The following is a 25282-nucleotide window of genomic DNA, read 5'->3' as shown; positions in this document are numbered from 1 at the left end:
CATTTAGTGGGCATGTTCAGCCCAGGTCTCAAGGCTGAGTTGAGAGAAGGTAGGGATGAGTAGTGATTTTTCTCCTTGTCTTGAAGTTATTTAGCATTTTGAGACTGAATTTGTTTGCCTCCTCCAAATATTTACTGAGACTCTGTTACACATTGGTGCACAGCTCTGTGTGTAGGTGTTACGTAGAGCATCATAAAATCAGCTGGAAGGAACTGAGACTCCTTTCTTAAAGTCACACACGTCCAGACGGCTTTGTTTCCGGGAGGGCTCAGTATTGTTTTAGAGTGGGTAGTAATTGGCTCTTTTTGTTTGTTTGTTTTGTTTTTAAAGATTTATTTATTTACTTGAAAGTCAGAGTTACACAGAGAGAGAAGGAGAGGCAGAGAGAGAGAGAGAGAGAGAGGTCTTCCATCCGCTGGTTTACTCCCCAGTTGGCCGCAACGGCTGAGCCAATCCGAAGCCAGGAGCTTCTTCCAGGTCTCCCATGTGGGTGCAGGGGCCCAAGGACTTGGGCCATCCTCCACCGCTTTTCCAGGCTATAGCGGAAAGCTGGATCGGAAGTGGAAAACCCAGCCGGGACACAAACCGGCGCCCATATGGGATGCCGGCGCTGCTGGTGGTGGCTCTACCCACTCTGCCACAGTGCCTGTCCCAGTACTTGGCTCTTCATGAGAGACCCTGCCTTTCACTTCCCTGAATTTTTTTTCTCATTAATTAAATTTCCTTCCAATTTTAAGAAAATCTAAAATGTACGAAAGCATAACCCCCTGGAGATGAGCATCGCACTGCATTGCCAGTGTTCTTCATGCATGTCTGCATGCAGATGCCAACAGATGGATGCTGTCTGCATAGCCTCAGACGTCCAGACCAAAAGCGGCTTGGGCAGCAGGGGTTGCTTGTCTGCCTTGGGGGGGCGGGGGTGCAGAGTGTTGGTTTTCCTGTAGCTCAGTGTCGTCCGGCTCTACCAGTGCCTGCCCGTCCTCTCTACTGTGGTATGTCTGCTCCAGCACCCAATGCCACTTCCTGCACACCCACTTCCTCTTCCTCTTCATGCCCTCCCCACCGTGCAGGCCACTTTTCTTAGAAAGACCAAGCAGACTCTGCCCTCATCTCCTTGGCCAATGTGGTGTCCCCTGCCTTTCCCCATTGGCCAGGGAGGCTGGGAAGATAAGTGCCTGCATTTTCAGCCTCTGTCACAGGAGACACGTGGTGCCAGCATCTCCCTCCAGGTTCAGCTTAGTGTGATCTCCCATGGCTGCACCGAAGTCCACCGTGGGAACAGACAGCTGGCTAAGTTGACCCGTTCCTTTTCCTCTGCTGCCAGTGAGGTGTATTGAGTGCTTCCTTTGCACTCTAGGGGTGCATCGGCTTGCACAGCAGGACGCCATTTATCTTCTGTGCCCTGGACTTGAGCTGCGACTTCTCCCCTTGCAGTTCATAGGCCCTTGCTCTCTGAGTCCGTCATTCCTAAGGCTGGAAGAATGGAATTTCTCCAAAGGAGGCATGCAGGTCTTTCTCCCTGACCTTTGCCCTACACGCTGGCTAGTGAAAAGAAACGGGCAGGCAGGGCTAGCTGAGCTGTCCCCTGACTGCACGCTCACAGCCTGACGCCGTCTCCTTCTTTTGCAGGTGGTGGAGTTTGACACCCCATCGGTCCTTCTGTCCAATGACAGCTCCCGGTTCTATGCCATGTTTGCTGCTGCAGAGAACAAGGTCGCAGTCAAGGGCTGACTCCTCCTGTCCACGACGTCTTTTTTCTTTGGAGCATTGCCGCTCCCCGCCTGGGGCAGGCCCCTCATCGCGTCCTCCTGCCGAAACCTTGCCTTTCCCGACTTTATCTTTCGCACAGCGGTTCAGGATTGGCTTGTGTGTTTCACTTTTAGGGAGAGTCCATATTTTGATTATTGTATTTATTCCATATTCATGTAAACGAAATTTAGTTTTTATTCTTAATTGCACTCTAAAAGGTTCAGGGAACCATGATTATAAATGTATCAGAGGCCTATAATGAAGCTTTATACGTGTAGCTATATCTATATATAATTCTGTACATAGCCTATATTTACAGTGAAAATGTAAGCTGTTTATTTTATATTAAAGCGAAGCAGTGTGCTAATCACACTGCGTATTCCTCTCTCATTTTTTTTGTACGGTTTGCTGTACTGGAGACCCGGCTTTGCTGTTAGACTGTAGGAAGGGTAGCATTTCATTCTCCTCAAGCTGGTGGTGGCACAGTGCTGGGTTGTCTGGGAGTCCAAAGGAAGCCGTGCGGCGAGAGCAGGCCCTCCAGCAGCCCCTCTGCTGCCTCCCGCAGCCATGCCAGAGGCGGGCAGGCTGCCGAGGCCTGCAGGGCGCCGTGGATTCTCAGGGCTCCTGCTTACTGTCCTGGCGTCGCTTCCTGTTTGTGTCCACGGAGCAGCGGGGCTGAGCCCCAGACCCCCGTCCCCTCCCTCCATCAGGAATGAAACTCCCAGAAGCATTCCTCAGTGGGAGAGGGAGGGAGTTTCTTTCCTGCCTTCCTCGTTCTGTCGTCGTTTCTAACTGAGAGTCAGTCTGTTCACGAGTGTCCCACTGCCTCAGGTTCCAACGCTGGCCACGGCTGGTGGCCCCCAGCCTCCGAGCCTGTTGGTTGGGAGCCCTGGAGCCAGCCGCCGCTTCTCCAGGGGGTACTTCCTCCTTGGCCTGTTCCCGCACCTCCACAGCTCAGTGACAGGGTTCAGGATCTCATGGGTCTGACTTCTCCTTTCTCACTGCAGTGGTCGCACAGTCTCCTTCTCTCTCCAAAGTCTGCCACTTTAAGCAGCTCTTGCTGATCAGTGTCTCACACTGGCGTAGAAGTTTTTGTACTGTAAAGAGACCTACCTCAGGTTGCTGATGGCCGTGTGGTTCGTCGTGTGTCCCTGCAAAACCCCCTTTGTGCTGTGGGGCCCGTAGCTCAGGTGGGCGTGGTTGCTGCTGTCATCAGTGGGAAGGTCAGCGTTGCATGTCGTGACCCACTAGACATTCTGTCACCTTAGCATGTTTGCTGAACACCTTGTGGAAGCGAAAACCTGAAAAAGTGAATAAAAGTATTTTGGATTTTGTAAACCTCTTGGTGTAAACGGTAGTTCTCTGGGAAGGGTGTGAGGTGCAGTGACTCTGGCTGGGAGGACCCAGAGCAGGGGTGGCTCCAAGGGGCCGGGAGCCCCAGCATGCCAGTGGCCTCTGTCCCTGCAGCTGCGATCCCGGGCCTGGTCACCAGGTACGGCTCCATGCTGCTGGTCAGAGGAAGGGCCCAGGAAAGGGGAGCAGTTGGTCATAGTGAGAGGGGTGGTTGAGATGAAAGATGAAAATGAATGGCTTTCTTTAAAACCATAGACACTTGGGTCTGGCACTGTGGTGTAGTAGGCTAAGCCTCTGCCTGTGGCGCCGACATCCCATATGGGCGCTGGTTCTAGTCCTGGCTGTTCCACTTCTAAACCAGCTCCATGGGAACTGCCTAGGAAAGCAGCGGAAGATGGCCCAAATGCTTAGGCCCCTGCACCCACATGGGAGACTCAGAAGAAACTCCTGGCTTCCGACTGGCCCAGCACCTGCAGCGGGCAGCCGTTTGGAGATTGAATCAGCTGGTGGAAGATCTCACTTTCTTTCTGTCTCCATAACTCTGCCTTTCAAATAAATAAATCTTAAAAAAGAAAGAAAAAGAAATGTTTATTTGAAGAGAGACGAGGAATCTTCCATCTGCTGGTTCACTCCCCAAGTGGCCACAGTGGCTGGGGCTGGGCCAGACTGAAGCCAGGAGCTTCCTCTGGGTCTCCCACATGAATGCAGGGATGCAAGTACTCGGGCCATCTTCCACAGCTTTGCTAGGCACCTTAGCAGGGAGCTGGATCGGCAAAGTAGAACAGCCATGACTTGAACCACTCTCACGTGGGATGCCGATGTTGCAGATGGCAGCTTCACCTACCGTGCCACAGCACTGGCCCTGGACAGAGGCACTGATCTAAGCAGTCACTGCTTTAACTGATGCACCGGTTATGCCTGCCAAGAAGGTAACAAGGTCAGCAGGAAGAGACCCTTGGTGGTCTCCCTGTTTGAGCTGTCTGTTGCATGTGACACCAGCTTCTTTTTCAGTTCTGTTCTCTCATCTCTCGGTTCTCCTCCCACCTCTCTCAGCCAGCTTTGCCCTTCTGAGAAAGCATTTCCCCGACTCCCGCCCACTCCCTTTTTCCTGCTTGCCCGGATCCATTCAGTCTCCCTGTGCAGCGGTACCCCTCAGGTGCAAGGCTGGCTTCCCCCGGTAGGACTGGGCTCCAGCCTGCTGGGTGCCTGCACTGGGCTGCTCCCAGGTGCCTCACACAGCCTGGAAACCCATGCAGCACTGCTGGTCTCCTTCAGTCTCACTGACCTCCCGGTTCGGCTTGCAGCCTTGAGTTCTCCTGTGAGTCTCCTCCCCGGTCTGTCCAGATTCAGGCCTTCCCGGGGCCCCTGCGTCTCCATGCCTGCCTCTCCCCTGCCCTAGTTTCTCATATTGTTCTTACAGTCCTTGCCCAGTCCCACTGCCTGAGTATCCTCTGTGAACCATGGTATACACCACTGCCAACATGCAAAGTTCTCAAAGACTTGTCCCTCCAGAAACCAGGGGCTGCTTGCCTGCACAATGGCCCATATTCCTTACCTTGGCATTGAAAGTGCCCCCCCCTTTTATCTACTTTTCCTTTTCTACTTATGCTCCTAAAAGTAGACTGTGATTTTTCACACCTGCTGGGACTGGCATTGTGGTACCGTGAGGTAAACCACTGCCTGCAACATTGCCAGCATCCCATATGGGCACTGCTTCGAGTCCCAGCTGCTCCACTGCCCATCCCGCTCCCTGCGAATAGCCAGGAAAAAGCAGCAAAGATGGCCCAAGCACTTGGGTCTCTTCCATCCATGTGGGAGACCTGGATGAAGCTCCTGGCTCCTGGCTTCAACCTGGCCTAACCCCAACTGTTTTGCATATAAACATTCTATGAATTATCACACTGTTCAGCTCACTCCCAAATAGAGCCTTATGCATGGATGATCAGGGAATATTTGTTAATTTAATCAGTATTGTAGATTTTTTTTGAAGATGTATTTATTTGAAAGGGTTACCGAAAGAGGAGAGAGAAAGAGATCTTCCATCCGCTGGTTCATTCCCCAAATGGCTGCAATGGCTGGGGCTGGGCCAGGGCCAATGCCAGGATCCAGGAGCTTCTTCCAGGTCTCCCACATGGGTACAGGGGCCCAAACATTTGGGCCATCTTCTGCTGCATTCCCAGGCACATTAGCAGGGAGCTGTATCGGAAGTAGAGCAGGCGGGATTTGAACACCTCTGTGCCCATATGGGATGCCGGCGCTGCAGGCAGTGGCTTAACCTGCTGTGCCACAGTGCCATCCCCAGATTTTCCTTTTTTTAAAAAAAAATTACTTATTTTATTTGAAACTCAGAATTACAAAGGGAGAGGGAAACAGAGAGAGAGAGAGAGAGATCTTCATCAAGTGGTTCATTCCCCAACTGGCCACAATAGCCAGGGCTGAGCCAGGCAAAAGCTAGCAAGGAGCCAGGAGCTTCTTCCGGGTCTCCCACAGTGTATGCAGGGGCGTAAGCACTTGAGCCATCTTCACTGCTTTTCTCCGGCCATTAGCAGGGAGCTGGATGAGAAGTGGAGTGGCCGAGACTCAAACTAGTGCCCATATGGAATGCTGGCATCGCAGACAGCAGCTTTACCTGCTGTGCCACAATGCTGGCCCCAGTATTGTAGATTTTCATTGTGACCGTGGCAAAAAGAAATTTAAGAGACCAAATAAAGTGTCCTTGAATGAAACAGCCCATTTTGTATGGAACGGATTCTGCAATGCCAGAAGACAAGAATGCCCAGCATCTGGAGCTGGCCTAATGGCCTGCCAGCTCCCTCCTCACCCTCTTCTGACTGATCACTTGGAATCAAACATGGAATTGAATGAGCCCAGCAACACAGAAGGGTCCAGCTAACTGGAACCTTATCTTGTTGTTTTCTTGCACTGCTGTATGCATATTTCTTTTAATTCAGTTCTTTTCTGATTATAAAAGTGATACTTGGCTGGCGCCGCAGCTCACTAGGCTAATCCTCTGCCTGCGGCGCCGGCACAACAGGTTCTAGTTCCGCTCGGTGCCAGATTCTGTCCCGGTTGCCCCTCTTCCAGGCCAGCTCTCTGCTGTGGCCGGAGAGGGCATGGAGGATGGCCCAGGTGCTTGGGCCCTGCACCCCATTGGAGACCAAGAGAAGCACCTGGCTCCTGCCTTCGGATCAGCGCAGTGTGCCGGCCACAGCGCGCCAGCTGCAGCGGCCATTGGAGAGTGAACCAACAGTAAAGGAAGACCTTTCTCTCTGTCTCTCTCTCTCTCACTATCCACTCTGCCTGTCAAAAAAAAAAAAAAGTGATATTTTACAAAATTTGAAAACTGCAGAAAGTGCACTGAAGAAACAGAAGTGCGGGTCACCCTGTTGCGGCAGGGTGTATTTCCCCAGGATGGCTGCGCTGTTATCTCCCATCTTCCGTGCCCTCCCGGGACCTTGCTGCTGTCCCATCAAGAGGCGGAATCTGTTTCTCCGACCCTTAGGATCTTCGAATGTGGCAGAAGTGGCACTGCCTGCTCTGCAGGGTCCTCGTGTGGCTGAGCGCCTCCCAGCCTCCCACTGCCTGTGTCCTGGCAGCCGGCTGCCTGTGAGCCAGACAGCTCTCCACATTCTCACGTTCTGCGAGCTGTGCAAGCCACATGGAGGGCCCTGGAGGCTGAGCAACCGTGGGCAGACGGCAGGAAGCCGGGGAATGAAGCCAAGGCACCAGATGTGTATGAGGAAGCCATTGTGGAAGTGGCTGGAGATGGAGCAGCCAGCTGAGCCTCTCCCAAGTCTCCAAGCAAAGAAAATAGTAAAAATCAGATTTGGGGTGGTCTGCAACATTACTGAAACCCCCATCACCCAGAAGCAGCCAACCGTATGTTGCCATATTCTCTGTAGCTTTTCCTAAGCATATGTGTTCTGCCGCTTTTAATCATTAAAGCATTGTGCATGCTTTTTATTCTTACAAATCTAATCATCCATAAATGTAGAAAATACAGAATGTGAAAATACATCTTAAGCATACCTTACAAAGGAGGCAAGCACTCAACAGTCTGATCTGTATTTTTCTAGACGTTTTTGTAAAAGCACATAACAATGTTGTTCAGAGACTATTAAAAAGAATTGGATAACTTAGATATTCAGTTTACATGATCTCACCATATTATGAATAGTTCTCATGTCATGAAATGCCATTAATATTTTAACAGTTTTTATAACATTTGCTGGTAGAGGTTTAGGTATTTGTTTCAGGCAACAAGTATTTATTGAGTGTCTAATATATGGCAATGTAGTAAATGGCAGGAGCCTGAAGTATAGAAGTGAACAAAACAGGGAACCTGCTTGCCTTCGCAGAGCTTACCTTCCACCGAGGGGGCAGGCAGTAAGTAGGACAGGTGGTGTGTTAGATAAAAGCCAACATGAGGCAAAGCCAGGAAGGAGGTGCCAGGTTGCCCAGATCAGAGGGTGGGATTTTAAGAGAGGCTGGCCAGGGAAGGCCTCACTAAGAAGGTAGCCTTCATTTATTTATTTATTTATTTATTTATTTATTATTTGAAAGAGTTAGAGAGAGGGAGAGACAGAGAGGTCTTCCATCTAATGGTTCACTCCCCAGGTGGCTGCAACGGCCATTATTGTGCCAGGCTAAAGCCAAGAGCAGCATCCAGGCCTCCCACATGGATGGTAGGGGCCCCAAACACTTTAGCCATTTTCTGCTGCTTTTCCCAGGCCATTGGCAGGGAGCTGGATGGGAAGTGAAGGAGCTGGGACATGAACCGATGACCCTATGGCCCTATGGGGTGCTGGTGCCATAGACAGTGGTCTTACTATGCCACTGTGCCAGGCCAGAGAAGGTAGCTTTTGATACACTTTATATGACTGGTCTGCTTTTTGATGAATAGTTGGGTTTCAGTTTTTTAAATTTTCACATGATCTTTAATTTGACTTTCTTTTAAGATTTATGTATTTATTTGAAAGTCAGAGTTACACAGAGAGAGGAGAGGAAGAGAGAGAAAGAGAGAGAGAGAGGTCTTCCATCTACTGGTTCACTCCCCAATTGGCCACAACAGCCAGAGCTGTGCTGATACGAAGCCAGGAGCCAGGAGCTTCCTCCAGGTCTTCTATACGGGTGCAGAGGCCCAAGGACTTGGGCCATCTTCCACTGCTTTCCCAGGTGCATTAGCAGGGAGCTGGATCGGAAGTGGAGCAGCTGGGACTCAAACCAGAGCCCATATAAGATGCCGGCACTGCAGGTAGCAGCTTTACCCGCTATGCCACAGTGCCGGCCCTTTAATTTGACTTTTAAGGCAGTTCTCTATCACCATTTTGTGCTGTTCCAGCTCATAATTCTGTTTCCAAGTAAAGGAGGCTGATAGCCCTAGCAAACATCTTTGAACTCTCAGCAGTTTCCAACAGTGAGCTCACTCCTGCCCAAAGCAGCGTGTCTGGGAGCGGATTGGGCAAGGATTCTGATCCTGCAATTGAGATTTCTGAGCCCCTGCTCCCTTGCTTCAGGGCACTTCCCCACCCTGCTGGATTCTCCATGCTGAGCTCGTAGGTCAGGCAGGAGAGTAGGAGGTGTGTGGCTGCTGAAGTGTGGTCTGTGCCGCTCGTGTGCACATACGATGGCCAGTTCTCAGCTGTACCTGTGTGCCGGGCACTGTCAGTGGGATTGATTTGCTTTTCTCCACCATTGCACAAGATGGGTGGACCGGCTGGCTGGTCTCTAACATTTCATTCATCCAGCTCTAATTCTGTGTCTAAATATGAGTTGATAAATCTGACCTGAGAAACCCAGAGTCTGCTCACCTTGTTTGAAATAGCTGCAGGTCTGTGCCTGTGCCTCCTCACAATCCCGAGGGAAGTGGTGTGTGTTGGGAAGGGACCGCCTCTTTCCTGGAATCGTCTCTGGACCCCATTTCTCTGGCCTGGGCTCAGCATTCCTCCTTGGCTGACTGTTTCTCTGCATGCTGTGGTAGGGGCTCTCCCCGGGACCGGGATCTGCAGGCGGGGAAGGCAGGAGAGGAGGGAGTGTGTCAGCTCTGAAGAAGAGGCTTGTGGGTGCAGCCCCGACAAGAGGCAAACAGTAGGCCCTGCACAGCCTGAGCTCCCAGAAGCAGACCCAGCTCTGGGTTCCTCCCGCCCGCTTCGCCTCACCCTTTGGTAACCTTCCTTGCACAAACTCTGACCTGTCCCAGCTGGGAGGCTGCTGTGGAAAGAGACAACCTGGGGTCAGGTCGCAGCCCTCCTGCACGTGACTTTACCCCTTGGCAGGTGCTTCCCTGCTAGGCAGAAATAGTGACCGCCTTTGCAGGACTGCCGAGGGGCTGGATTCGGACATCTGATGTGAGAACACCTCATACAGAGAGGGGACTCAGCCCAGACATCGGGCTTGAATTGAGCTGTTTCCAGGGGAAGAAGGGAGAGGGGTCTGAGTTTGTCTGGCCTCTGCCTGGGTTTCTGAAAAGGAAACGGAACCATGGCCTGGGTGGTGATGATGGCTGGAGCCATGGGGAGGCCACCGAGGAGGAAGGTGGCCACCGCAGGGTCAGCCACACTCTGCACGGGATTCCCATGAAGAGGGAACCCTGCAGCCAGCGCTACCGTCTCACTGAGGAGGCCGTGCTTTGCTGCGGGCCACATCTAAGGGCCTCTGGGTCCCTGTGCCTCTCATGCCTTGGAATCTGACTGCACTCTGGCCCGGTGTGCTGGGTGTGTCTCTGTTCCAGAAGCCGTGCCCCACCCTCAGCCTCCAGAAGCCTCTATTCAGCAGGGAAGGGCAGGATGAAGTCTGTCAAAGTTCAATACCAGACAGACGAGTTTCCCAGTCGGCTGGGGAATGCCGCTGCCTTAAAGACAAGCCTTGGAATGCGACATCTGCTGTTGCTGAGAGCACCAGCACACAGCTGGAGCCCGAATGGAAAAGGAGCAGGGGTCACAGGGCAGGCTGTCGCCACATCTTTCCATCCTGTCTATGTCTCCAAAATCATAGTCATCCTCAGGCCCTGCCCCACCGCCTTCACCCACGCTCACGCCTCGCTGGATCTGAGCAGGCACATGATGTCCACAGCGCTTTCCTGCACCGTTGTCCTGGTCCTCTCCATGGCCCTGGGCAGGGAGGGGCATGACCATCACTTTGCAGCTGACAGGACCTGCGAAGCTAGGACTCCTGGAGGTGGAACTACAGGGGAAACCGTGCAGGCTCACCCACAGCCCTCTCCACCCAGCCAGGGCCTCAGCTTCCGCCGACTTCACTCATTCTCAACTCCTTTCCTAGCTGTAGTGAAATACTCGTAGCATACAATTTGCCCACCTACCCACATTTAAGTGGAAGTCAAGTGACAATGTTGGGCTCCCATCACCATTCTCTATCTCCTGAATGTTTTCATCTTTGCAAACTGAAACACCAAACCTAATATTGCTATGTCCCTTGATTGTATAAGCCCCGAGCAGAAAGGACTCCCCACTGTGGCCACCGTCACGTCTATGGATCCCCTAACCCCTGCCCACACACCTTTGCAAACAAGTTCTTTATCAAACTAACCTCAAACAACCCAACTAAAGGGTGGCGTCTATGGAGCAGTTGGCTAAAGTTCTTATCGCCTCTCTCCATTGTACAGGAGAGGGACTGAAGCAAGGGCGGGTGAAATAACTTGCCCAAAGTCACCCAGTTAGCAAGAGGTAGAACAGGGATTTAGACCCCTGCGTTCTGGTTCTAAGACTTTTGAAAAGAAGAAAAGACTCCAGAACTTGACCAGGAACAAACAAGGGGATCCAGGCAGGTAGACAGAGTAGGTTGACCAGAGGTCGGAGCAGGTGGTGACTGGGAGGCTGGAGAGACCCCAGGAGAGACCCCTAGAGAGGCCCCAGGAAGCTGCAGAGATCCCAGAACAGGCACAAGAGCCCAGCTTTCGTGACACAGAGCTAGAACAGCACATCCCCTGGGGGACACTGCACTGCCTGTGGCTGCCCCGTCCCTCCCTGAGCTGACCCAGGCAGAGGCTGAGGAGCCTCCCCAGGGCTGAGCTCCATGGGCCAGAGGTGAGCTGAGGCTGAGGCTGATGTAGGAGTGACAGCACCCAACCTGTCTCGGACTGGAGCCCCGCGGCCCTGCCAAGCAGCGTGGCCCGGGCGTGACTGGCGTGACCAAACGATTTTACTCTACTGGAAAAAGATGGGTGGTGTTGTCTCCCTCATCTGGCATAAAAGCGAGGGCAGGCAGGGCAGGGGGGCAGGTGGCCAGAGTGCGCTGGGAAGCAGCGGGGAGCAGAGGAGACGCAGGAGCAAGGCGATGTTCTCCCTGCTCAGCGGGCTGGCTTTCCTGGCCATCTCCTTCCTGCTCCTGAAACTTGGCACCTTCTGCTGGGAATGCAGCCGCCTTCCTCCCGGCCCCCTCCCTTTCCCCGTCCTTGGAAACCTGTGGCAACTAGGCTTTCAGCTGCACCCCGAGATGCTGCTCCAGGTAGGGATCTGTCCTAAGCGGGGGTAGGGGGGCAGAGGAGCCCTGCCCGGAGATAGAAGGAAGGAGCTGAGGTCAGACGCACGGGAAGGTGAATCCTGGCCCGCTGCTCGCCTGCGCTGGGGTCCTGAGAATCGGTTTCCTCAGCTGTCAAATGCAAGGTTGTAGGGGGACTGCACTCGTAGCATGTGAAGACGGCCTGCTGAGTCTGCCGCAGAGGATTCTGGAACGCAGTCGGGAAGTCGTGTTGAGCAGAGCTCTCCTTCAAGGGAGCAGTTTGTGGCTGGGAGGAACTGGGGAGAAGGGGAGCCCCAAGGGCACGCAAATGGCCATACAAAACTGCTTCAGGGGAGGAAGGAGTCATCAGTGGGGGGCTTCTGTTGCACTGAGTAGATGTGAAGTCCAGGCCTGAGCCGGCTGCTGGGCAGGAGATACTGCCTTTCCCCAGAGCCACACTCAGCTCTCAGCAGTGCTCAGTCGTTTCCCCTAGATACCTGGATTTGAACTCCTGCCCCAAATCCTCACGTGGGGGAAGAAGCACCGTGCAGGAAGCTCAGAGACCTGGGTTCCAGGTCTTTTGCTCTCTTGATTGGCTTCTGTTTTCTAATACATAAAATGGAGACAGAGATGTCTACCTTGCACACTTATACTGAGTGGCTCCAGGGACATATGTGCTCTGAGCAGGTGCACTGCTCAGAGCTGTAGGAAGGTGGGGGGACTCGTGACAAGAGCGAGGTCCCAGGGAGTGGGGCCAGCCGGGCTTGGTGGGCAGCCCTGGGGACCCCTGTCTCTCCGCAGCTGGCCCAAACTCACGGCAGTGTGTTCACTGTGTGGGTGGGCCCCACGCCCGTCGTGGTGCTGAGCGGCTTCCAGGCTGTGAAGGAGGCGCTGGTCTCCAACTCGGAGCAGTTCTCAGGCCGGCCCCTGACCCCACTCTTTCGGGACCTGTTTGGAGAACAAGGCAAGGCTGGCCTCCTGTTGGAGAGGGGAGGTGGCTGGACAGTCCCGGCATGCAGTGGGGCGGGACTGACAACAGGAAGGAGCCAGGAGGGCTTGGGCTTTGGGTCTCTGCAGAGATCTGTGGGAGAGGAGGAAAGGAACCAGCCGTAGGGTGTTGGGGTTGGGGGAGAACCACACTCAAAGGTCAGCCCAGCTGCTTGCCAGCTCTGTTACCTTCTGCAGCCAGCCTCCCCATCCCCTCTCAGTGTGCTCATCTGTAAGATGGGCCCAACCAAGAATTTACTTGCAGGGAACAGCAAGTGCTCTCACCCCTCTTTTCTTCCTGCCAGGCCTCCTCCCTGCCATCCCATCTTTATCCACGCCTCCATGTCCTGTAGGGACTCTTACAGGCACAACTGAGCTGGCAGACTTGGGAGGACAAAGCTGAGTCCGCCCTGCTGGTCACAGCACCAGCCCAAGAGCTGTTTGGGAAGGTTGTTTGGGTTCTGCTCTCCAGGTGACAGCCAGGCGTCGAGGCCTGGACGGTTGGGAGGTGGGAGGGCCTACTGACCAACCAACTCCCTGTCCTGGGCCCAGGAGTCATCTGCAGTAATGGGCACACATGGCGGCAACAGAGGCGCTTCTGCCTGGCCACGCTTCGCGGGCTGGGCCTGGGCAAGCTGGCGCTGGAGGTCCAGCTCCAGGCAGAGGCGGCAGAGCTGGCTGAAGCCTTCCACCGGGAGCAGGGTAAGGAGCTGGTTGGGAGTCCACAGCCCTGCAGAGCAGGCTGAGCCTCACTGCACATGTGAGTGCCCGTGTGTGTGTGTCCACAAAGCCTCAGGAGTCCCTCGTAGAAATAGCCTGGAAGCTTCTCCAGGGCAGGTGAACACAGGTCCGGGAGTGCCCAGATGATGGGAAGCCGGAACGCTCCTGCTCTGCTCCACATCAGCAGAGCCTCCAGCCATTTGCATTTCCCACTGGGGTGCCCTAGCCTCCACCCCAGCTTCCCTCTGCGTGAGGTCCCCCAGACCTGGCTGAGGCCTCCCTGAATCAGAGGCCCAGCCCAGCACCGCACTGACTCCATCCTGCATTCTATTGTCATTTACATGGCTGGCTGCCTCCCACACCCCCCTCTGCAAACCCTGACGCTGAGCCTGGCTCGCAGAAGATGCTCCATGAGCACTTGCTGAGTGCGTGAACGAGGAATGGGAATGAGTGATGAGGGGAACAAGTGAGTGCACACACGATGGGGTGCGTGGCCACCCTCCTCACCCTGACCCCGTCCCTCTGCTCTCAGGTAGACCCTTCGACCCGCAGGTACCCATTGTCAGGTGCACAGCCAGAGTCATCGGGGCCCTCGTGTTTGGTCCCCGTCTCCTCTCAGAAGAGCCCATCTTCCAGGAACTGATCCAGGCCATCGACTTCGGCCTGGCCTTTGTCAGCACCGTGTGGCGCCGGGTAATGCGTGTTGGGGAGGCAGGTGTGCAGGCCGTGGGCTGCCTGGGACCCAAGGCAGGCAGGCTGACAGGTGGGGCCTGGTTGTGGCTTCCTGAGGTGGCTTGGGCATGACCTTGTGCCAGGTTCGCAGCATCCAGCCTCCTCTGCTGTGGGGCAGCCTGCAGGTGTGCACAGGGACCGAGAGGCAGGCGAGAGCCTCAGAAACACAGCTTGTGGGGCCTGCACCATCACTGCTACCACCGCTTCCAGATGAGAGGCAGCCCTGGGTTGCGTGGGTCAGAGCCCCCAACCCTCAGCTCTCAGCGGCCGTGATGCAGGGGTTGGCACCCACCTGAGTGGGCTCCTGGCGGGTCTCTCTCCCCACAGCTGTATGACATGTTTCCCTGGACCCTGCGCCACCTACCGGGACCCCACCAGGAGATATTTAGGCACTACAAGGCAGTGCGGGGCTTCATCCATCAGGAAATCATCAGGCACAAGCTCATGGGGCCTGAGGCCCCCAAGGACTTCATCAGCTGCTACCTGGCCCGGATCACCGAGGTAGGCTGGGAGCAGCAGCCTGCGGGAGGAGCTGTCTCCCCGGCTGCCCCTCCTTTCGAAGGTCTTGGGGGTTCACGTCTGATTCAACCCATGAGCTTCCAGAACACCCTGAAGCGGCTGTCACTGGGGTTTTCCCACAATCTTGTCCGCAGCACCGGCAGCTTCTGCAAACATGGGAAGGGTGGGAAGCAGAGCGCTTGGCTGATATCAGGGCCAGACCCTCTCGTCAAAAGTCAGTGCCGTCCTGGGACTGGGACCTCCCTGCTGGTCTGACCCCCCAGGGCAGCTCCGGGCCACGTTGGGCCTCAAGGAGGCAATAGGGCTCCGTTAGGGAAGAACATGAGACTTGGAGCCGCTCCCCAGCCGCCCATCATCACCCACTGCCAGGCTGAGGACGACCCTGTCTCCACGTTCAGCGAGGAGAACCTGATCCAGGTGGTGATCGACCTGTTTCTGGGAGGCACTGACACCACGGCCACCACCCTGCGCTGGGCGCTCATCTACATGGTCCAGCATGAAGCCGTCCAGGGTGAGAGGCCCACAGCCAGTAGTCCCTGCGCACGGCTCTGGGCTGCAGGCACTGCCTCTGCCGCTCAGTTCTGTGGCCAGTTCCAGCCCTGCCCACAGTGGGACAGGAAGTACTCACGGTGTTGAGTCAGAGAGATGGGACTTCATTACCACCTGTTACTCACTCTGCGACCTCAGACAAGTCCCCCCACCTCTCAGAACCAGTGTGAAATGGGGCAACGTTTTGGTGCTCATTGTGCAATCATTTGGCACCTACTAGGTGTCCTACTCAAGATCACGATCGAAGAGGACAATAGGTGGCTGGGGTTCTCTCAGGGATTAAACTGGCCATGACCTAAGTTCAAGTCCTGGCTCCACTACCTGGGCCCAAGTACCTGCCCTGTAAGTGCCTCCGTTGCCCCATCTGGGAGACAACAGTTTGCGTTTTTTTTTTTGTTTTGTTTTGTTTTTGTTTTGTTTTTTTTTTTTTTTTTTTTTTTTTTTGGACAGGCAGAGTGAACAGTGAGAGAGAGAGAGAGACAGAGAGAAAGGTCTTCCTTTGCCGTTGGTTCACCCTCCAATGGCTGCCACGGCTGGCACGCTGCGGCCGGTGCACTGCGCTGATCTGAAGGCAGGAGCCAGGTGCTTCTCCTGGTCTCCCATGGGGTGCAGGGCCCAAGCACTTGGGCCATCCTCCACTGCCTTCCAGGCCACAGCAGAGAGCTGGCCTGGAAGAGGGGCAACCGGGAAAGAATCCGGCGCCCCGACCGGGACTAGAACCCGGTGTGCCGGTGCCGCAAGGCGGAGGATTAGCCTATTGAGCCGCGGCGCCGGCCAGTTTGCGTATTTTTAAAAGATTTACTTAATTATTTGAAAGGCAGTTGAGAGAGAGAGAGAGAGAGAGAGATCTTCCATCTGTTGGTTTACTCCCCAGATGGCCACAACAGCCAGGGCTAAGCCAGGCTGAAGCCAGGAGCCAGGAGCTTCTTCCGGGTCTCCCATGTGGGTGCAGGGGCCCAAGCACTTTGGCCATCTTCTGCTGCTTTCCCAGGTGCATTAGCAGGGAGCTGGATCAGAAGTGGAGCCTCAAACCGGAGCCTATATGGGATGCTTGCATCTCAGGTGGTGGCTTTATTATTTATTTTTTAACCTGGGAGACAGTTTGCATCTCTTTGTAGATACAGCTCCTGGTACATGGTGGGTGCTCAAATCTGGCTCTGTTCCCTTCCCACAGTTGCCCCTTGCAGGAAGAAACTGCAAATTCTTCCTCACAAGAAGCAGGTTCTGCCTCAGAGAGGGCCTGCTTCCACGGGCCCCGGGGCTGCTGGGTGGGGTGACACAGGGGCCTTGGGGAGGTTGAGGGCGGTGGGGGTGGGGCGGGGAGGCTGGGCTGCAGGTGTCCTCCTCTGACCCAGCCTGAGTCTCCTGCAGAGAGGGTGCAGCAGGAGCTGGACATGGTGCTGGGCACTGCCCAGGCCGTCCGCTACGAAGACCGTGAGCGACTGCCCTACACCCGCGCCGTCCTCCACGAGGTGCAGCGCCTCAGCAGCGTGGTGGCCGTGGGTGCCGTGCGCCACTGTGTGGCTTCTACGCGAGTGCGCGGCTACCCTGTGCCCAAGGTAGGTGGTCCCACACGGCACCTCCCACCCCATTGCCAGCACAGCCTTGGGCAGCAGCGTCTGCCTACCTGCTGGTCGGTCACCTATCTAGGCTTTTGGGATGTGGGGTTCTGATGATAAAGAATGCACTCACAGTAGGATGGCGTGTTAAGCTCCCTGTTGTCTGGAAATAAACCTGGCGGGCTGTCCAATGCACCTGTTTCCCACCGCTCTTGTTCACAGCGGTTGTGCGTAGTGGTTATCAGCCTGACTATCCCATATGACTCCTTCCTTCCACTTCACGTGTGACTCAGAGTCCTCTAGCAGTGGTTCTGCAACTTCCAGGAACATCAGAGCTGCCTGGAGGGCTGCTGGCGACACACAGGGCTGGGCTGGGCTCCCCTCTGAGCTTCTGGGCGGGGCCTGGGAATCCACATTTCTAGGCGGTTTTCAAGTGGTATGGATGCTGGATGCAGGGAGCAGCCTGTGAAAACCTCTGCTCCCTGTCACTGTTAAGGGCTGCATAATTTTCCACCAGATCTAGGCCATTTGTGGTTGATGTGCCTTGGACTCCGTCTGCCCTCTGCATTATTTCCTCAGAAGTGATTCCTAGCAGAAAAACTCTCCTTTCTTGGTTCTTTCATCTGATAACAAGGTTAAGAGATTAAGTACCAAATAAAGGGGAAATAGAGAAAAAGCCATATGAAACTAGTTAAGAACAGTGATTGGAAATGCATATAAAACTTGGGTCTGACCTGTCTTGGAGTTACATGACCATACCTGCTCTCTGCCAAGGCTTTCTACCAGCCAAGAACTTTGTGCCCACTGCACCACTCAGTCTTCACAGCATCACCAGGTGCAATAGTGTTTTTGTTTAAACCACACATAGCCGCCGGCGCCGTGGCTCAATAGGCTAACCCGCCGCCTTGCGGCACCGGCACACCAGGTTCTAGTCTCGGTCGGGATGCTGGATTCTGTCCCGGTTGCCCCTCTTCCAGGCCAGCTCTCTGCTGCAGCCAGGGAGTGCAGTGGAGGATGGCCCAAGTGCTTGGGCCCTGCACCCCATGGGAGACCAGGAGAAGCACCTGGCTCCTGCCTTCAGATCAGCACGGTGCGCCGGCCGCAGCACGCCAGCCGTGGCGGCCATTGGAGGGTGAACCAACAGCAAAAGGAAGACCTTTCTCTCTGTCTCTCTCTCACTGTCCACTCTGCCTGTCAAAAATTAAAAAAAAAATTAAAAAAAAAACACATAGCCAAGACAAAATATGTCGAAATTTTTTCTATCTTGCTGTGAAAAACATTACTCCAAAATTTAGCAGCTTAAAACAGAAGCGTTTATGATTCCAGAGTTTCTGAGGGTCAGGAAACTGGGTGCCATTTAGCTGGCTGCCTTGAATTGTAGGTCTTTGAGGTGAGGTTACCATCAAGATGTGGGTGGGGCTGCAGCCTCATCCGAAGGCTCCGCTGGGGGGGTGGGGGGAGGTGCGCTCAGCTTCAGGCTCACTTGCGTGACTGTTGTTCTGTGGGCTGTGGGCTGGAGGCCACCGGCAGGTCTTGGATACATGGGCCTCTGCTTAAGGCAGCTTAAAGACACGACAACCGACTTCCACTGAAGACAGTGAGGCAGCACCCAAAACAGAAGCTACCCTCTTTCTGGAACCTAAACTCAGATGTGATAGCCCACCCCTTTTGCCACCTTCTGTTGGTTAGAACTGAGTTTCTGGGTCCAGCCCAGCCTCCGGGGGTGGGCATCACATAAGGGTGTGAATCCCAGGGGTCAAGGGTCCTTGGGGAGCACTGTAACACGCCACAGATGTGTGGCTGGCAAGGTGGCCATTTTAATGAAATCGATGCCCTCTATGCCTGGAGGTGGCAGCTGGAGCCCTGAGCCGTTCCCCAGACAGGGGCTTGGGCTCAGCACTGCTGTTCCAGCCTGTCTCCGACCGAAGACTTAATGGTACAGCGTGGGGAACCAGGAAAGCAGGGCGGAGAGGGAGAGAAGGCAGGTGCGATCTCCCCTCTCACGTTCAGCACCCCTGCTGGATGCCTATTCACTTATTACTAATTTTCTCGGACTTGAGATTCCTGCCTGCGTTCATTTCTTCCCAGCGACCTTATCCTTTTTGTTCCTTTTTTCCCAGACAGGGAAAATTTGGCCAAGCGCTCATGTAACTGCTCAAAACACAGCCAATTGGTGTTTCAAATTCATGTCTGACTTGAGAGTTTCTGCTTTTTCCACCACGTTCCTTGCCTGCTCCAAAAATGCCCCTCTAGGTGAGAAGAGGAACAAACAGGGCAAACGGAGATGGTCTGCGTGGTCCAGTGGGCCACTGCTCCTGCTGCCAGTGTGGCAGGAGGGCCGAGGCTGGGCTGTCTGAGAGCTATGCCCAGTTAGGTCAAGTTAGCAAGGAAGGGGTCCAGGTTTAGCTCTATGCTATGCCTTTTGGATCACAAACTCCTTTATTAGGAGTCCATTTCTGCTAATTTGATTGTAGGAGTTGCTTCATGATAAGAGCTCCAGGGACCCATTCATAACGTACAATCAATATCGAGCTTTGGCAGCCTGGGTGAGAGATGTCTGCTGCACTCTAGCCTGTCTCTCCTCCAACATTGCATTTAGCCATGAACTCCAGGCTGCCATTCATGGTGGGGAGATGCTGGCTTGCAGTCCCCAGAGGGTAGCAGCAGGCAGATGGTCGGTGGCCTGGGAGGAGGGAGGTTGTCCTTTTGGTGTATTGTGAGGGCTGTGCGCTGCACCTGGCCCGTGCAACAAGGTCAGGGAGCCACTTTGCAAGGAGGCCAGAACAGGACAGGAATCACTGGGGAGGGAAAAGAGCATTTTGCCCGGAGCCTCTTCCTCTGGCGGTGATTACTAAGAACTGATGCAATGCAGGGGATTACTTAACCTTGGAGAGAGAAAGGTGAAATTCCCAGGACGGTAACTGGGAAGTGCTGGTGCTCTCAGGCAGCAGCGAGCACTTGGCCTCCCCATGCCTCCGCATAAAGCCACAGAGTGACCTGTGGGTGCAGAAGAGCGGGGCCAGGCCTGCAGGCCTGCAGTAGCAATGCAGATAAGATCCTGCTGAGGTACGAACAGCAGCTCAATTTCTGCATTCTTTTTTTTTTTTTTGGCTTCTAACTGGGATATAGGCTTCTACCTCTGCTGAGTTCGATTTTTGTTTTTGAATTTTTGGAAAAAAAAAAAAAGTCAAGCTACTTTTGTTAAAGCCAAGACTTCTGTGGTCCTTCCAAAGGTGGCTAGTTTGGCCTTATGATCTTTAATCATTGAGCCCCTGGGCGGGAGGCCTTCCCCAGAGTGCTAGAGCTGAGTGCCCCTGGTCCCAGGGCCATTACTAACCCCGTTCTTTTTTCCATTTTGGCTCCTTGTGCCGTTTCTAGTCAGAGCAGGGGCGGGGGCAGGAGGTGCCCCGACAGGAGCCTCTGGCTGCTTGCCTGGTCTGACTCTTTCACAGTCGTTCACTTCTGCTAGGATAAGGGTTAGGACTAGGGGTAAGTTGGGGCAGTGTTCATGTTCTCTCTGCAGCCCTACAGAGTGAGGCGTTTGGCGTGCTTCTCTCCATTTCTTTCTCTTTGTCCGTCTGGCGTTCCCCCCCACCACACGCACGCATGCGCGCGTGCACACACACACACACACACACACACCCTGTCCCCATGTCTGTTTCCTGCTGCAGATCTTGGTCCCTCGTAGTCATGCTCACCAGCCGCGAGCCTTCCCCATGGGTGTCAGTTGCTCTGTATTCTAGACCCGGGTCTACGGTGTTCAGGACAGAGGCAGGAGGCCTGGGGCCAGAGTCCCTGGGGCCGCCCGCTGCACACAGGTCTTCTCCCGGTTCACTTCAGCTGTGGGTCAGGGCTGGGTGCAGGGCCTCTGGAGGCCCCTGAGCCACAGGAGCTCCTCTCTGCAGGGCACCATCGTTTTGCCCAACCTGGCCTCCGTGCTCTATGACCCTGAGTGCTGGGAGACCCCCCGAGAGTTCAATCCCAGCCATTTCCTGGACAAAGATGGAAACTTCGTGGCCAACGAGGCCTTCCTCCCATTCTCTGCAGGTACAGGAATGGTGCTGGGTCCTGGGTGGTGAGCGGGGCTGCGATGGGCCAGCTGCCAGCCTCAGGCTTTTTTCCCTCCACTTCTAGGACATCGGGTGTGCCCGGGGGACCAGCTGGCTCGAATGGAGCTCTTCCTGACGTTTGCCACCCTCCTCAGGACCTTTCAGTTCAAGCTGCCCGAGGGGAGCCCGGGGCTCCGGCTGGAGTATGTCTTTGGGGGCACGCTGCAGCCCCAGCCCCAGGAGATCTGTGCAGTGCCCCGCCTGAGCAGCCCCAGCTCAGGGCCCAGGGAGAAGAGCCTGTAGCCAGCTGCGGGGTCCAGAGGCCTGTTCCCCACCAGCTTCTTCCCCTGTCTCTCTCTGCTCCTGAGAAGTTAGAGAGGAAAAACAGGGCTCACCCAGCCCATCTCCTGCTTCTCTCATCCACACTCCATGGACATCAGGCTTGTCAAGCTCTACAAGGTAGCTCGGTTCTTAGGGTAGCTGTGGTCTGGCAGAAAGGGATCTTACAAAGTCATTCAGATGACAAGTTTAATTTTGGAAATCAAACCTCACAAAATGGAAGCTAGGTAGGTGCAGAGGGAAAGGATTCCAAACAGAACTGTGGATGTATTAATGCGTGTAAATACTACAAATGCTGGGGACTGATAATTATAAATAAATAAATTTAGAAGACTGCTTATTTTCTGCCCTCTCCTGCCCTCTCCTGGCCAGAAGGAAGAAGTGCAGGTCCCTGCCTGTTCCCTGCAGCCTTTTGACAGAAATAGTCTCTATGCGGCAAAGTCAGCAGATAGCCTAACTGGTCCAGTAAATTCTACACAAGGACCCCGTCTACCTTCCTGACTAGAGTCCTCAAGTTTTAAACATTGCGTCCTCAGATATACTTTGCTTATCAAAAAAGAATGCTTTGCATTAAAAGACTGCGCATTAAAATCAAAATGAGACACCTCTGCGTATCTATTAGACTCACAGCAAAGTCCTGGGACAAGCATTGTGGCCCAGCAGGCTAAGCTGCTGCTGCCTGAAATGCCCACATACCAACTAGGTACTGGTTCGAGTCCCAGCTGCTCCACTTCTGACCCAACTCCCTGCTAATGCGCCTGGGAAAGCTGCAGCCTGTACCCACGTGGGAGACCCAGATGGAGTTCCAGGCTCCTGGCTTCCACCTGGCTTAGCCCTGGCCATTGCAGCCATTTGGGGAGTGAACCAGCAGATGGAATACAGATTTCTGTCTATCTGTAATTAATTTAAGTAGAAATAAATGATTTTTTTTTAAAAAAGTAAAAACCTGATGATCTAGCTGCGGAGCAACTGGAATTCTCACACACCTGATATCAATGTAGCAGCCACTGTGGGAAACAATAAACAGATTAAACACTACATCATCCAGTGAAGCTGCCCAGAACTAGGTGTTTTTACCCAAAATACATGAAAATACATGTTCACACACATGTATACGGTAGTGATTCCATTTTTGTGATATTCTTGAAAAAGCAAAACCAGGAGCTGGCACTGTGGCATAGCCAGTTAAGCCACCATCTGCAGCACCGGCATCATATATGGGTGCCGGTTCCTGTCCCAGCTGCACCACTTCCAATCCAGCTCCCTGCTAATGTGCCTGGGAAAGCATCAGAGGATGGCCCCAGTGCTTGGGGCCCTGCACCCACATGGGAGACCTGGAAGAAGCTCCTGGCTTCTGGCTTCGGCCTGGCCCAGCCCTAGCCATTGTAGCTATTTGGGGAGTGAACCAGAAGATGGAAGATCTCTCTCTCTCTCTCTCTCTCTCTCTCTCTGTGTCATTCAAATAAATAAATCTTGAGAGAGAGAGAGAGAGAGAGAGAGATAATTCTCAATAAAAAAAAAGCAAAGCAAAGCAAAGCCAAGTAGAGGAACAGAAAACATTTAAGTGGTATCCAGAGCCTGGGAGTAGTTATGGGTTGATCAAAAAGGGATAGAGGTTGACACTGTGGTACAGAGGGTTAAAGCCCTGGCCTGAAGCACTGGCATCCCATATGGGTGCCGGTTCTAGTCCTGGCTGCTCCTCTTTTATCCAGCTCTCTGCTATGGTCTGGGAAAGCAGTAAAAGATGGCCCAAGTCCTTGGGCCCCTGCACCCATGTGGGAGACCTGGAAGAAGCCCCTGGCTCCTGGCTTCGGATCAGCGCAGCTCGGGCCATTGCAGTCAATTGGGAAATGAACCATCGGATGGAAGTCCTCTCTCTCTCTCTCTCTCTCTCTCTCTCTCTCTGTACTTTTCTCTGTAACTCTGTCAAATAAATAAAATAAATCTTTTTAAAAAAGGGATATAAAGGGGACTTTCTGGGGTAATGGAAAGAAGTGTTCTGTTTCTTGACTGTGGTGATGGTTACATGACTCTGTGTGCTTGTCAAAACTCATACAGCTGTTCCCTAGAAAGAGTGAGAGTTGGGGCTGGCATTGTCACTCAGTGGGTTCAGTTGCCCCTTGTAAGACCACCATCCTATATCAGAGTGCTGGTTGGAGTCCCAGACACCCTGCATCCAATACAGCTCCCTGCTAATGTGCTTTGGAAGGCAGCAGTAGGTGGGCCAAATATTTGGGTCTCTGCCACCCATGTGGGATACCTGGATGTAATTTTGGGCTCCTGGTTTTGGCCTGAGCAAGCCCCAGCCATTGCAGCCACTGGGGGAGCAAACCAGAGGATGGAAGATCTTTCTCTCTCTGACTCTCTCTCTCTCTCTCTCTGTTACTCTGCCTTCCAAATAAATTTTTTAAAAAGTCTTAAAAATGATGAAGTATTGTATATAAGTCATACTTCAATAAACCTGCCTTTTAAAAAAGGAATGCCTTACCTTTCTTTTTAGTGTCACTAAAAGACGCACATAAGAATGAACCTGTGTTTCTAATTGGCAGGCTGGCATGGGCTGGGAGGACTCCAGAAATAAGAAAAAGTGATCTATTAATTAGCCCCTGACCATTTTGCAGGCAAATGTACAAATTTCTCTAAGCTTTTGAAAAATTTTTTAAAGATTTATTTATTTATTTGTTCTAAAGGCAGAGTTACACTGGGGGAAGATATCAGTCTTCTATCCACTGGTTCTCTTCTCGACCACAATGGCCTGGGTTGGACCAGGCAGAAGCTGAGAGCCCAGGACTTTATCTGGGTCCCCTACATGGGTGCAGGGCCCAAGCACTTGGGCCATCTTCCACTGTCTTTCCAGGCGCATTAGCAGGGAGCTGGATTGAAAACAGAGCAGCTGGCACTCGTTTGGGATGCTGGTGTTGCAGGCAGCGGCTTCATCCACTGCACCACAACACTGGCCCCGCTTTTGAAAACATTGGTATTTTCTCACAGATAGTCTTTTTTTTTTTTTTTTTTTTTTTTTTTTACAGGCAGAGTGGACAGTGAGAGAGAGAGAGAGACAGAGAGAGAAAGGTCTTAAAGGTCTTCCTTTGCCGTTGGTTCACCCTCCAATGGCCGCCGCGGCCGGCACGCTGTGGCTGGCGCACAGCGCTGATCCGATGGCAGGAGCCAGGTGCTTCTCCTGGTCTCCCATGGGGTGCAGGGCCCAAGCACTTGGGCCATCCTCCACTGCACTCCCTGGCCACAGCAGAGAGCTGGACTGGAAGAGGAGCAACCGGGACAGAATCAGGCACCCCGACTGGGACTAGAACCCAGAGTGCCGGCGCTGCAGGTGGAGGATTAGCTTATTGAGCCGCAGCACCGGCCACAGATAGTCTATTTTTTTGTGTGGAAAAACACTCAGGACCTGAGGTTGACAGACTGGGAACCATGGGGTGAGGGGGCTCCCAGAAAGCAGTAGAAAGCCTCGGGTCCCTGTGCCATAGAGAGCCTCCCCTTGGTCTGGCGGCTGTGTGCAACCCAGGAGAAATAAAGACTGGGCCCTGACTTAACTGCTTCTTGCCTAGTTTTCCTAATCCTCCATCACTTGTCTCCGCATTAGAGCCCCTGACTGGAGCTGGCAGCACCCTCTCATAACCCGCTACCAACATCCAGCCTCCTGTCGTTGGTCCTGCAGTTTCTTGACATGGCAAATGGAACTCTCCCTTAGGATTATCACACATGACAAAGTTCAGCAGGAGCCTGGCATGTGATAACTGCTTTGATATGTTGATATGTTGGTGGGGACCCCTTTCTCCCATACAACATCCGTAAGCCTTTTTTTTTTTTTTTGACAGGCAGAGTGGACAGTGAGAGAGAGAGAGAGACAGAGAGAAAGGTTTTCCTTTGCCATTGGTTCACCCTCCAATGGCCGCCGCGGCCGGCGCGCTGCGGCCGATGCACCGTGCTGATCCGATGGCAGGAGCCAGGTACTTATCCTGGTCTCCCATGTGGGTGCAGGGCCCAAGCACTTGGGCCATCCTCTACTGCACTCCCTGGCCACAGCAGAGAGCTGGCCTGGAAGAGGGGCAACTGGGACAGAATCCGGCGCCCTGACCGGGACTAGAACCCGGTGTGCCGGCGCCGCAAGTCAGAGGATTAGCCTAGTGAGCCGCGGTGCCGGCCCGTAAGCCCTTTGTTTATGACCTTAAGATAAAATGCTGCTGGGAATAGCCCTTCTTCCCCTTAGATGGGCTTCTCTGTCACTTCCCAATCATTACTGCATATAAT

The 25282-nt window shown here is 53.7% G+C and overlaps 2 protein-coding genes across 8 annotated transcripts in view; both read left to right on the top strand.

Moving 5' to 3' along the window:
* ABCC5 (ATP binding cassette subfamily C member 5) overlaps positions 1-3087 on the top strand; it is an 88611-nt gene extending 85524 nt beyond the window's left edge. For all 7 annotated transcript variants that reach the window (XM_002716488.6, XM_089332026.1, XM_017346971.4 and 4 more), the window contains one exon: positions 1630-3087. In XM_002716488.6, coding sequence (XP_002716534.1) covers positions 1630-1731 — 102 coding nt within the window. In that variant the 3' untranslated portion in view covers positions 1732-3087. The remainder of the gene's footprint in view (positions 1-1629) is intronic.
* Positions 3088-11394: 8307 nt separating this feature from the next.
* LOC100359150 (cytochrome P450 2J5-like) lies at positions 11395-21338 on the top strand. The gene is made up of 9 exons (XM_008266812.4): positions 11395-11565; positions 12268-12523; positions 13099-13248; positions 13799-13959; positions 14326-14499; positions 14887-15028; positions 16438-16625; positions 20531-20672; positions 20760-21338. Exons 1-9 carry the CDS (start codon positions 11395-11397, stop codon positions 20975-20977), a joined length of 1602 nt encoding a protein of 533 aa, XP_008265034.3. The 3' UTR covers positions 20978-21338.
* Positions 21339-25282: the final 3944 nt, after the last annotated feature.

The sequence above is a fragment of the Oryctolagus cuniculus genome, chromosome 4 (assembly GCF_051225735.1).
Source record: "Oryctolagus cuniculus isolate XC-2025 breed Fujian yellow rabbit chromosome 4, ASM5122573v1, whole genome shotgun sequence".
NCBI classification, from domain to species: domain Eukaryota; kingdom Metazoa; phylum Chordata; class Mammalia; order Lagomorpha; family Leporidae; genus Oryctolagus; species Oryctolagus cuniculus.
The sequence above is the reverse complement of the archived record's forward strand: the minus strand, read 5'-3'. Positions and strand labels throughout refer to the sequence as shown.

Bases quoted from the DNA above. Each gene is read 5' to 3' on its own strand.
- LOC100359150 (XM_008266812.4), top strand. From the start codon at position 11,395: ATGTTCTCCCTGCTCAGCGGGCTGGCTTTCCTGGCCATCTCCTTCCTG. The intron at 14,500-14,886 runs GTAGGCTGGGAG...ACCCACTGCCAG, and splicing joins ACCTGGCCCGGATCACCGAG to GCTGAGGACGACCCTGTCTC. The intron at 16,626-20,530 runs GTAGGTGGTCCC...TCCTCTCTGCAG, and splicing joins GCGGCTACCCTGTGCCCAAG to GGCACCATCGTTTTGCCCAA.